This window comes from Betta splendens, chromosome 13 (genome assembly GCF_900634795.4).
Source record: "Betta splendens chromosome 13, fBetSpl5.4, whole genome shotgun sequence".
Taxonomy (NCBI): Eukaryota; Metazoa; Chordata; class Actinopteri; order Anabantiformes; family Osphronemidae; genus Betta; species Betta splendens.
Window position 1 is genome coordinate 8,127,553 of NC_040893.2, and position 12,855 is coordinate 8,140,407.

The 12,855-nt window shown below is 44.5% G+C and overlaps 1 protein-coding gene across 1 annotated transcript in view; it reads left to right on the forward strand.

Moving 5' to 3' along the window:
* Positions 1-12,488, forward strand: part of arhgap35a (Rho GTPase activating protein 35a) — a 50,474-nt gene extending 37,986 nt beyond the window's left edge. The window contains exons 3-7 of the mRNA XM_029170600.3: positions 511-652; positions 4,992-5,069; positions 6,250-6,381; positions 7,897-8,002; positions 8,505-12,488. Of these exons, the coding sequence (XP_029026433.1) occupies positions 511-652; positions 4,992-5,069; positions 6,250-6,381; positions 7,897-8,002; positions 8,505-8,994 (948 nt within the window). The 3' untranslated portion in view covers positions 8,995-12,488. The remainder of the gene's footprint in view (positions 1-510; positions 653-4,991; positions 5,070-6,249; positions 6,382-7,896; positions 8,003-8,504) is intronic.
* Positions 12,489-12,855: the final 367 nt, after the last annotated feature.

Here is a 12,855-nt window from a genome sequence, read left to right on the forward strand (position 1 = left end):
TCCAACTGAACACCATTAAAGTGCAGCACAATTACTGCTGATGCCCCCCTGCCACACACAGGCAGGCGGAGAATGCCGCAGCAGTGTATCGAAGGTCTCTTAATGGCAGAAAAACAAGAGTTAGAACGTAATTAAACCACGGATAAGAGAGTTTGATTATCGGAGAGCCGCACTGGAGTCGAAAGAGAGAAAAGGAGGGACGAGCTATGTGGAAGCTGATGTATGTCTCCCTCATGCACAGAACAGGCCGACAGGAATGTGTGTTTAAAATCTGCAAAAATGTGGGTGTGGGCCCCTGTACACCTGTGTATGTGATAATAGACAATGACGCTGGAAACACTAGCTTTTAAATAAGGAGCTTGTCCATCTGAATCCATTCGTCTCCATAACCTCGCCTCTGATCTGTCATGTGCAGCGCTGATAGGTCAGCTCTAAATAATTGTAAATATATAGTTCTTTGGGTGTGACCAAGTCCAATCAAACTTTCCGTTGTCTTTTTTTTTCCCCTAGAAACAACGAGCCAAACCAAGACATTCCATTTCAAAACCAATTGAGAGCAACTACTTTGGCCTGCCACTGGTCAACGTGGTCAGTCCTGACAGGCCAATCCCGGTCTTCATTGAGAAGTGCATCCGGTTCATCGAGACGACAGGTAAGCATGTACGCCATAATGAGTGCAGATGCTGGGTGACTTTACATCAGGCTGCTGATGTCACAGACACGGGCGTCTCTCATTCCTTCTCTGTGTTTGTGCGTGTGCTGGTTGTCTGTCGTCCTCCTATCGCCTACTGTCGACCTCTCCTAAAAGTAGATTTCTATTGTCCTCTTTAAATGGCAGACGGCCAATCTGTGTTTGTGCTTTTCAGTGACTCCTCTCTGTTAAACTCTCTTCTCTATAGGTACTTTCAGGGTGAAGGGCGTTCACTTATTTATAACCAAAATGGCCACGGATCATGTAACTGTTTTGTGTAATTCATGGCTCTTATACAGGCATGTAGTTGTAAGATACTGTTTATACAGCAGTTCAATGGGACTTTTCTCTTTCATTACCTTGATAACTTGAGTTCGATTTGAGTCACCGGGTTTGTTAAAACATCGCCGTGTGCTTACAGAAGCGTCAATGCGTTCCACTGTAATCTCTGTCCCGATTAAAGACGCTGTACCGGTGGATTACTGTGGCCTTACAAAACATCCACCACCTTCCCCAGAGCAGGAGCGCGGGGGCAAAGCTCTAGATAACAAGGCATCGCAGTCGATTTCACTTTATCCTGTTTGAGAGTTACTTTTGGAATAAAGGAAAGGGAAAAACCGGTTGTGCGCGTATTTACATACAAACACATGAGGGCGTGTGCAGAGGTGTTTTCTACGCCTTATCCTCACTCACTACCTTTTTACTGCACTATTCCTCCTAATCCCCAGTTTCCTCTCTCCTCTTTCCGTGTCCTTGTTTCTGCTGTTCCACTCATCTTTCCTGCTCTGTCTCTCTGACTATCTTCACCTGTCAGATTTGATTCGTTTCCTCTTCTTCCTAACCTATATTTCAATTCCTGCCTATGTTCTGTCATTACCTTTATCACTCTGTTGTCTTCCTCTCCTCTGCTTTTTGCTTTTCACTTACCAATGTACTGTTTGTGTCTGTCTGGGTGGGTTTTGGCCAGAGGGTTGCCAGTTAATGTTTGGACCCTTAGCCCCATGCTATTCTCACGGTCACATCCAATTAGAGTATTTGTGCACGAAAAGTATGTAAACATAACATTGCTGCACAATGACAAGAAGAGTAGTTACTATGAAAGGAAACTTACACTGCGATTTAGTATCAGTGCGTCAGACTGGATTTACCCTCTATCTGTGTCTACAATCTGGGGCAGTAATGACACAGGATATGACCATACAGTGCTGACAACGTTTGTCACTACAGCCTGAGCTGATAATGAGTGACCTGCAGCTTTGACCTACATCCTTCCCTTTTCCCTTCTGCCTCAAATGAAGTTGCTCACAGCTACCAGCATTCCTGCCTTTGTTCTTATCTCTCCAAATGTCAGTGTAAACCCTGTTATAATCTGTGGTCATATATCTGAAAAAGCTTCTGACAGTGGTCACTGTGGCGATACGAAACCCCCTTTGGCTTTCAGACCAAGGCAAGCCAGTGAAATATCAGTCAGGTTTTCTCAATGTTCTTTTCTTTGGAATATTTTGGTAAAGAATAGAATGTCTGTCATTCTTTTTTTATATTTTTCTACTCCAACGACTTCATTTATTGTTGCTTCTTCCATTTGGTCCCCCTCTTTGTCCTTGCGAATAATAAGAGCCCATGTGGTGTTTTGTATGTGTTTCTTTTCTTTCATACACTCCTGGTTTGTAGCAAAGCAGTGCTATAAGATCAATCCACCGTGAGCGCCGTTATCTCCCCAACGCTCTGGCTGTCTCTCAGCGCCGGTAGCTGCAGTGTGCTCTGCTCGTGGGTGCCGAGGTGATGAATGCGCGTTAGCATGTGCAGGCATATCTGCTGGCCTTAGGAGCCTCCATAGCGACGCAAAGGGCAGGACCCAGCAACTGCCTGTCTCCATGGTGAACTATGAAATCAGCCTCTGGGCTGCTGAACCCACAGAGATGCTGGAGTCTGGGCTGGTGCAGGATCAGCTAAAGTGCAGTAGTCAGATAGTAACATGCTGCAGGAGCGTTTCCTGTGCGTGCGATTGCAAGTTCACAAGTGTGTTTTTGGTCACTTTAATACTGTTGGAAGTTGTAAAGTCAGATTTTTTTTTTTTTGCTCACTGTTTTTATTTGTGTATTTTCAGCGCAGTGAATGATTCATTGTAATATGCATGTAGTACTGTATGAATTAAAGCAAAGGAGGTAAGTAAAGGTTAAGGGCTTCAGTGCTACAGATCCAACATTTGCTTGCCAGAGGAAGTGCTAGTATTTACATTGACCCAGGAAGTGCTGGGCATTCGCGTGTCCCCAGTGGAAGAGGATGCTTTAGTCTGTTCTTGGCACTTTTCTTCATCCACCCACCTTATTTGCTCCTCTTCACTCTTTCACATTCACCTGTAACCTTGTTGTTTATGTTTTATTCTCCTAAGCCTATTTCCCACCCTTCTTCATACCTCTCCTTATCTTAATCTCGTTTTCTTCTCTCGCTCATCAGTTTGACCCGTGGTCCTCCCGCGCAGCCTCACACTATCTTTCCTCATCCTTCGGTGCTTGTCTTATTCTGTCCCTATCTCCTACTTTCTCCCCACACCACCGCTACACTACACTCCTCTCCCTATCTCTCCTCCCATCCCTGTTTTGCTAGTGTCTGGCTAGAAAAGCTTTTGTGGATAATTGATTGGTAGGAGGAGGAGATCGATGCTGTATGCCTTGACTGAAAGCTCTCTCATTTCCTCCCTGCCTCTCTCTATCTTGCCCTCTTTTTCTGCCACTCCCTATCTCCCTCACTCCCTCTGGATTGCTCTTTGTCTCCCTGAATTGGCAACAAAGTGTGAACCAAGAGAGAATTTCAAGTGTGGAAAGTGAATGTTTATCTTCCAAACAAAATATAAATATATTAATGAAATAAACTAGCAAGCAGGCTTTATACACCACAGCTATTCATTCTGCTTTGTCTTGGTTGAGTAAATGAATGCGTTTCTGTATTACAAGACCAAAGTGGTACATTTACAGCAAATTACCTTCAAGGGCAGAGAATAGTCACATACTACTGATTTGCTATGCTAAATAAGAACTGATGTCAGGCTGATGAAAGCATGTCTCGCCTTGAACTGTGAACAAAGGTATTTTCTGCTGCTTAATTTTTAAGGATGTGTAGTAGAAAAATACAGGTTTTTTTTTTTCCTTCATCCCCTCCATAAGAATAATTACACCACAAGGCAGGAAATATAAGCTCAGTTAGATTAAAATGAAAATTCTTTTCAAAAAGGGGAGGGTGGGAATACAATTCATTCAAATATTTTGAATGGTAAGCATGCAAGTATAAGCAAAAAGGTGTTAAAATGGATGGTTGGGCTGAGGTAAACTGAAAATGTGTTCTTGTATTTATATCATCATTTGATGACGCTGGTTAGATTTTTGGGCACCTGAGTAAAGAGTTTGGGTCATGTCTGGACTATTGTGATGAAAAAATAAACCTTCTTTCAATTCAAAGTTTCAATGTGGATCATTTTCGGTAGTTGTTAAAATACAATATATAATAGTCATCAACGAATAATACAATCCAACAAGGATAATTAATTTGGCTGTGTTAAACAAACTAAACACACTAAAAGGCATCCGCTGTACTTACAGCCATAGTCAAGCCAGAGGAAGAGGAAACTGTAAAACTGTATGGATAATCCCTGTTTATTTTCACTTTTGTTTTGCATTGTGATGAATGCAGTGCTTTAGTCGGGTAACCTCTCACATTCAAACGTGCCGTCGTTGTGTTTTGCTCTTTGGAGCTTTTGAACTGTCAGACCGACCTTTGCTTAGTGGTGAACTGTGGTTCCCCTTTGCGTTGGATCAAACCTTGGCACCGGTTTTACACCTGCTTTTACCAGATGTTACATGCCGGCGTCACTGGGCAAGAATGTAAACTTGAGCACTGCTGCATTTACTCTGTCACTGAAGGCCATAAATGCTTTGTAAATAAATTTGCATGAATGACTTTAGAGGAGCACCATCTCATGGCCTCCTCAGTTCTGTTAAAGCATGTGGCACTGTGGTAGCCTCTGCTTGTCACAGTACAGCATAGTGCTCCTAGCTGGCCTGCACCAGTGTTTTATGGCTTTAATAAGTCGTGCTAATTGTTTGTTTACAGCGAAGGGGACATAGGCCATGAGGGCAACCTGCACTAGCTTTGCTTTTTATATTCTATACACCACATAATGAAATTTCACAGGGTTCTTGAAGGTGATTGGCCAACAACTATAAATAGCTGTTGCACATTACCGACATGAGTAAAACACCGACCTGATAACGTTCTTTTTCTTCCCTCTCTCTCTCTCTACAAGGCTTGAGCACAGAAGGCATCTACAGGGTCAGTGGGAACAAGGCGGAGATGGAGAGCATGCAACGACAGTTTGAACAAGGTTTGTCAGTGTCCTGGTACAGGACTTGGTCCTACATGGGTTTAGAAAAAGGCCACGATACATCTACGTCTGTGTGCTTTTGTCTATAACAAGCCTTGATCGCTTTCATTTAACCAGGGGTCATTATTTTATAGAGGGAATTGGCCTTCACTTCCTCTTAGGCTGTAGAGTTGTCTCCTGGATCGCCTTCCTGCTCCTGTGTGAATGATCACGCGTGTGCTTTCAGTGTGGGTGTCCGTACGCGTGTCTGTCTGGCGTGGGCAGGTAATTATCTCCAGATTGGTTTGGGTAATGAAGCATGTTGCTGTCGAGATGGATGGCAGAGCAGGACGACCTGCGTATGCTTGGGCCTGTACTTGTGCGTCCACGCCTGGTGCAGGTTATATTCAACTGGAGTAATCAGAGTTGAAGTCTCGTGTTGAATCATTCTGAGCCTCAGGCCAACGTGGCGAGACAATTACAGGTGAAGGTACGGCGCAGGTGTCTCATAGACACACTGGAGATGGCACTTTATTACTTCAAACACAGCACTTTGGAAACTCTCTGGATGGGACCTGAACTCACTCTGTTCAAGACGTCTCCAGTTCTTTTATTATTTTTTAACACATGCACCTTTTTGTAAGGTAAAAAGTTATCAGAATTTTTTTTTTTTTTTTTTTTTAATTAAGCCTCTTGCTCCTTCTCTCTCAGGCACACACACACACACACGCAGACACACGTCTGGAGTGTGTTATTTTTTTTTGCGGCTTAACTGTGTCTGCTCACATCTACCTTAAAGTATATAAAGCATTTAAACCACAGTAATTCAGTGGAGCATCAGCACATCATCATGAATAATTTATTTGTTTGGATTGTGTAGTTATATTTGATTTTACAGTCAAACACAATGACTTGTAATATGAAGACAACGTTAAATTATAGAATTTAAAGCCCAAAAATTGAAGTACTTAAATCACAATGTACCAAATCGTTTTGGAAGTCATTGTTTCCATGAAACCTCTTCCCTTCTATTCACTGATCTGTTAAGCCAAGTGAATTAAGTGAATTTGGTAATTATAATTTTCTCAGCCAGTGGTCAAACTAACATTACAAATCTGTTTATGTTGTCCATATAGTCAAACATGTAGAGTGTGATACTACAATAAACCCCAAATATCTTTTTATTTATTTTTTTGTACAGATCACGGCCTGGATCTAGTAGAGAAGGACTTCACCATGAACACAGTGGCAGGAGCCATGAAGGCCTTCTTCTCTGAACTACCCGAGCCTCTGGTTCCCTACGGCATGCAGGGAGACCTGGTGGACGCCTTCAGTAAGTTCTGGCGCTGTGATCTCAGGGGAAATTGGAGCACAGGGATGTCGGGGGAGTTCTTGACTAAGCCCCAGGGTGTAATGGATTTTGCCTAAAATCCTTTTCCCTTCATTGTAACTTTTTTTGAACCTAACAAGTAAAACTCTTCCAATCCAAATCCATCCATGGGGAGAATTGGATTTGCCTCTCAGTGTGGAGCCGGGGAAGGGAGGAGAAAGGAGTGGACGAAAGAATATTTCAAGGCTTCGGGGGAGGAGGATGTGTAGATGATTGCACATGATGGAGGGATGCAGGAGCACTGTGGATAACAGGGCCCTGGATGACGTCATATATTAGATAAACGGAGGCACTTCTGCCCTCTCCACTGCCTCGCCTTTTCTGTGTTGTGTCCTGTAATTTGTCGGAATGGAGATTTAAGGCATATCTCAGAGAGATTTACCCCTGGGCTGCACGACTGCTGTCACTCACGAAGGTGTGTGTGTGTGTGTGTGTGTGTGTGTGTGTGTGTGTGTGTGTGTGTGTGTGTGTGTGTGTGTGTGTGTGTGTGTGTGTGTGTGTGTGTGTGTGTGTGTACACATGCATGCACCTGTATGTCTTTAACAGCCCCTTCAGCCGTGATGGAGGCCTGATAAAGCTCCTGCAGTTTGTGACGGATAGTAGAGAGACTGAGAAAGAAAATCGAGGTGGAGTCTGAGACACAAAAGCTTTTGAGGAAAAAGTAGCAAATGGGCCTTGACTTTTTTTCTTTTTACGAAACTGAGAGCTGGAGAAAAGGAGATTAAAAAAAAATAGGTGGGTGGATATTGTCATGGTGACATTGCACTAAATAAGCTGTTCTGTGTTAGTTAACTTTTGATTACTGATGATGGATGTGCAGCGGGAGGAACTGGAGCTGTGTGAAGTCATTCCACCTCAAATCTGTTTTTGATCCACGCTGACCTCATTGTGGGAATAGAAACTCCGATTCTGTGATTGTAAATCATGTTTGTGATGTGAAGGAGAACATCTGCTGTTCTCACTGCTGCTCTCTGCCTCGTTCACATACACACAGGATGGACTGTGTTAGTGGGTGACGTCAGCTCCACTGACTCACTCCTCTCTGCCATTAGGCTGAACACGCCCTGTGTGTGTGTGTGTGTGTGTGTGTGTGTGTGTGTGTGTGTGTGTGTGTGTGTGTGTGTGTGTGTGTGTGTGTGTGTGTGTGTGTGTGTGTGTGTGTGTGTGTGTGTGTGTGTGGTCTTTGTCAGATTGTGTATTACTGGGTCCTCGTGTCTTTATGTCAGTGGGATTTGTGGACCACGTACAGTTGTAGGATGGAGTCACTGTATCCTGCAGCGTTTGGTTCAAGGCTGAACCCAGCTGACATCGCTGTGCTCTTCAAAGCCTGATTTTTCTCATCCTCGGTCCTCTTCATCTTTCTTTACTCACAACCGTTTCTCCCCTGGGATGTTTTCCTCACACACCCCTACCCTTTTCTTCCCTCTTCTAAACTCTCGTCTGTTTGGCACCGCTCAGAGATCAACGACAGGGAGCAGCGCTTCCAGACAATGAAGGACATTCTGCGCCGCTTCCCCAAGGAAAATTACGAGGTCTTCAAATATGTCATCAGCCACTTAAACAAGTGAGTGACGGGGTCAGACACAGTCTCTAATGACTTCTTCTATAACACTGGACACCTATTTAAGTGAGCAGTAACCAAAGCCAGCGCACTGACAGGTGTTCTACTTTGGTTGAGTCGTGATCTTTTTTTTTTTTTTTTACTATGTGGAAAACAACAGAAAAAGTTAGTTTATGTATTGATACCTGCTTACACAGATCAGCCACTAGATAAATAGTGCCTGGTGGGATTTATGTTAAGGATAATGGGGGTCAGCATGGGGGCGTGCTGGCCTTCATCAACACAGGATCAAAACACGCAGTGAGCTGCGTCTTCTGCTGGCCCATGTCCACCTCAGCATTAACACCCACACAACGATATGATAATGTATTTGCATAATAGTCTCAGCTCGATCCAGCAAAGAAGGGGACATCATCAGGTCGGCAGCAGATCATTTGCTGCATCCCTTTTCAGACTTAACCGGGGAACTTTGGCAGCTGTTCATGTAACTGTTTTTGTTTTGCAGAGTGAGCCAGAACAACAAGCTGAACTTGATGACGAGCGAGAATCTGTCCATCTGCTTCTGGCCCACTCTCATGAGACCAGACTTCACCACCATGGACGCCCTGACTGCCACCCGCACCTACCAGACAATCATCGAGAGCTTCATCCACCAGTGCGCATACTTCTTCTACAACCAGCCCCTGGCCGACGGCCTCCCTGGGTCCCCCACCTCCACGCTGTCTTTCGGGGGAGGGTCCTCAGCCTACTCCTGCATGGCTGGAGGCTACTCATCCTCACCGGCTCCGTCCCCGGCTCCCTACATCCTCCCTGCCACACCTCCTGTCATTCCACACTACGGCCCGCCCATCCACCATCACCAACACCACCACCACCACCACCACCATCATCATCAGTCCCCACCCCACTCCCCGCCTGCTACACCCCAGTCCCCGATCTTGCTGCCGCCTTCCATGCACCCCCATCACCCTCCTGCGGAACAACATACGCTGTGAACCAGGGATCAAGGGAAAAAGAAGAAAACTAAAATATGATGGTGGGATTTGAAGAGATTTAAGGGTTTTGGAGAAGAGATTTGAAGTTTGGGAAGAAACTGAACAAGATCAGTTGAAATGAGAACAGAAAGTAGACATAGAAATGGGAAGAGATTGAGTAAGATGCAGTATGTACAGAGAGAAACCTACAGGTTTGGGAGAAGAAGGGCACGTGAGCCTCCGTAGCTGTTAGACAACTGGACTGAAAGGGGAGCTCTGAACTGGCCATGTGATCTTTCCCCCTCTATGCCACATCGCTCGTCTGTCTCTCAGTCTCACTTCACCTAGACTTGCCCTCCTTGCCTTATAGAGAATCTACACAACCACACTAATGAAGAGAGAGACATTGCCAGTAATTGTTAAAGGGACTCAGGGAGGGACACAGAATAAACAAGGAATGTGCACTGTGTTCTGTTGGTGTTGCGTCACCAAACACACACTCGACACAGACACCCAGTGGCCAGTGTGCCTCCGACAACCATCCTCCTCAATCCCTCAACTGTGCTGGAAAGTTTGGTGGCCCACGCGTTTTGTTTTTTGTTTGTTTATTTCTTTTCCAAAGCGGCCCGCCTGCTGTACCTGCCCGGTGGCCGTGGCTGCGGCCAATCGGGGCGAGGAGTCCCGAGCATACGTTTGTTTGTTCGCTCGCTTCACCACTGTACAGAGAGGACGTCGGTGAGAAACACATGTTGCTCCTCACCCGACAGGATGTTCTGTCCTCTGCGACTTGCACATTCCAGTCTGTCAACCCCTCACACAGCCCCACACAAACAGACAAAATCAGTTTCAGTCAAGGCAGTATGCCACACGGGGGGGGAATCTCAACCGACCGGATCTGCCATGCAGCAAAGGATTATTAGTGCTCTCACACCCTCGGCATTCTGGGAAAGCGTCTCCTGCTCCTCTGTTTGCTCGCTCGCTCTCTCTCTCTCTCTCTCTCTCTCAGTTAGATCTTTAACCCTGTCATGTTTACAAAGTGGATTTTAATGGCCTAAATCTTGATTCTGCATCCACATTCCCTCTGCCCCCCCAATCTGTTTTTATTCCATTCTCCTCCTGAGGAAACTGAGCCTAACTGTCAATAAGTGGTCTTGTGTCTGTCTGACTGAGTGGCTGTATGCACCTGTGTCCACGTTGTGTTTTGCTGTACTTAAATTTTTCTCTCTCGAGCAGATAGTGGGAATAATTTCAGTGTTGGACCTCCACCTGTCATGTTGCTTCTTTAACACTGTGGTGATTTTACAAGTGAGTCGGGGCTGTGGTTGTCATTGTAAGGACCTTGTTCAAAAAGCACTTTTCTGAGCACTTTGAAGGCACATTTTAAATTGACGCTACCCTGACAGCTGCCGTTTGTCAGTACACACACACACACACACACACACACACACTCTGTCCCTTTCTGTCTCTGGGAGCGCACCACTGACATCTAGAGGACAAAATAGATATTACTTCCACTACTGCATGGGCGTAGCACCGTTTTCCTGCTGTGGTTTTTGTAGCATCCGATTCTTTTATGTGCAGATGTCAAGATTCATCTTCATTGTATGTCAAGAAATAAACTCATGAGCTGTGTAAGAGTGTAAATAAATGAGCAGCAGCTGTTTTAAATTGGGTACAAATCACTTTAGATGATATGGATCCAGACGCCATGTGACTGCAGATGAGGCAGTGAATGAAATAGCGTTTTGTTATTTTCCACTCCCCTGTGGATGCTAAAGCCCTCAGCCCTCAGCAAAACGAGTGCACACCACTTTCCACAATGCCACATTTGAATGAAGGCAATCATTCCTTGAAAGGCGGGTGCACAATGTAGCAATACAGGGTAGAAGCAAAGTCTTGACAGGTAGGAGGCCTTTGTTGGTGAGAGTAATTGGTAACCTCTGCTCCAGACAGAAGCATGCTGCGCTTCAAATGGGAAGTCGGCTTGAACGCAAACTCTGTGGACTCGAAATATAATTTGCAAAACCACTGCACCAAATTCCCACCACCGTCACTGTTTTGCCACCACATCCCATAGTCCTGCCCTGGCCAAGAGAGACAGTTGGGTCTGGGTGAGACAGCAGACAGAACAGACAGTCCATTCATCCGACTGCATGACTGGAATGGAGCATCACAGGATTCCTCGCACAGTCTGCTGTTACCGTAGAAACCAGCAGGATGGGGCTCGAGTTGAATTGCTGAGCCCCGATTGAGCGAGCTTGTACGTGCACACTACACACACACACACACACACACACACACATTATATATATTATATTATTGTGTGTGTGTGTGTGTGTGTTCATGTTAAGCAGATGCACACCAAGGTCACTCCTTCTGTTTGACACTGAATTGCATCTCTGCACGTCTCCCCACACGGCCTTCTCTGCCCAACAGGAAAGAAAATCCCTTTTAACAAGTCACTGAGCTCTTAAAGGAGCTTTTATCAGCCTACGCTACCTATTTACCTAGTGTGTGTGTGCGTGAGAGAGAGGGATGGAAGAATGACGACTGCGTGTCGGGCTTCATCCGAGCTAACATGCTAGCGTGCTGTGCTTGGCAGATGGCCAGACACCAGCGTGATCCCAGCAAACGTGAAGGAGAGGAATGCAGATCTCCTTGCGGTCATTACCCGCTGTGTAACCCTGTTAGCTCGTCCAGATTACACAGACGCACTGATCCTAGAGATGGGGCGAGAGGGAGGGAAGGCGGACAGCAACCGGGTGAATGTGATCATTATTTGGGAGAATGGGGGGGGTGACCACTGGTACTGGTGCGTGAATGCTGTGGCCAGTGGTGTTGCCTCTGTATATCAATGTGTTAATACTGAACTGACTGTGAGGCAGCCAAAGACTATGGAACAAAGAGTCTGAGGGGGAGTTTTGAAACAAAGTGACAGTTTAGAATAATTCAAATAAAATGTGACTTTGGTTCAGTGATAAAAATGTGGCTGTGTTGCTTTTCTCTGTTTTATTTCTTTTAGGGTTTTTTTTTTTTGGTGACAGATGTCTGTTAAGTTAAAATGAGAAACAAGCAAAACTATATTCAAATGGTTGTTTATTGGTATGTTAGGGGTCTAACACTTTGCCCTTTAGTCAGTGGTGATAGAAAACAATTCTTTTATGTTTTATTTTAAAAATTAATAAAAACACAAAGCCTTTTTTTTAACAATTTCTTTGTGAACGATTGAGAGACCAGCCCAATATAGTGCATGATTTCTTCCCCATGAAGGAAGAGGGCTCCACCACTCTCACTATTTAAGAGATGATAAAAAAAATATTAAGAAATTATGGGAGGAAAGAAAACAGTTAAAAAAATAAAAATGAATGAATGAAGTACTGTAAACTGAAAAGATAACATCAAACAAAAAAACTGTCATTTGTTGAGTATGGTAATTTGTTTTAATGGGAATGGTGTATACAGCAAGGCCTTATGTCAACTGTATGATAGTTAATAAATCAAATCTTGTAAATCTCCTGCTTTTCTTCTGTTTGTTACATGTGAGTGACTCTAACTTAAGATCCTCTAAGCTGAAAGAGATAGTCCGCAGACGTCACGGTAGGAATTCTTTGACCAGTAACAGTTGCTAAGACGTGTGCAACATCCTCCAAGGCTGCATGACTGCTTTTTATTTTCTTTCTTCAAATTTTTAATTTCTGAATAACTTTGAATAAATTCGTGAAATGAAGCCTATTTATTTTTGTGCTGTTCACAGACAACCCCAAGTAGAGAACCAATAGTTGACACGGTGAGATAAAAAGTAATCAAATTTGCATTCATCAGAATATGAATCCAGTCACAGTATCATAACAGCTGATTTTACTTGTGTTGGTTCATTTCTTC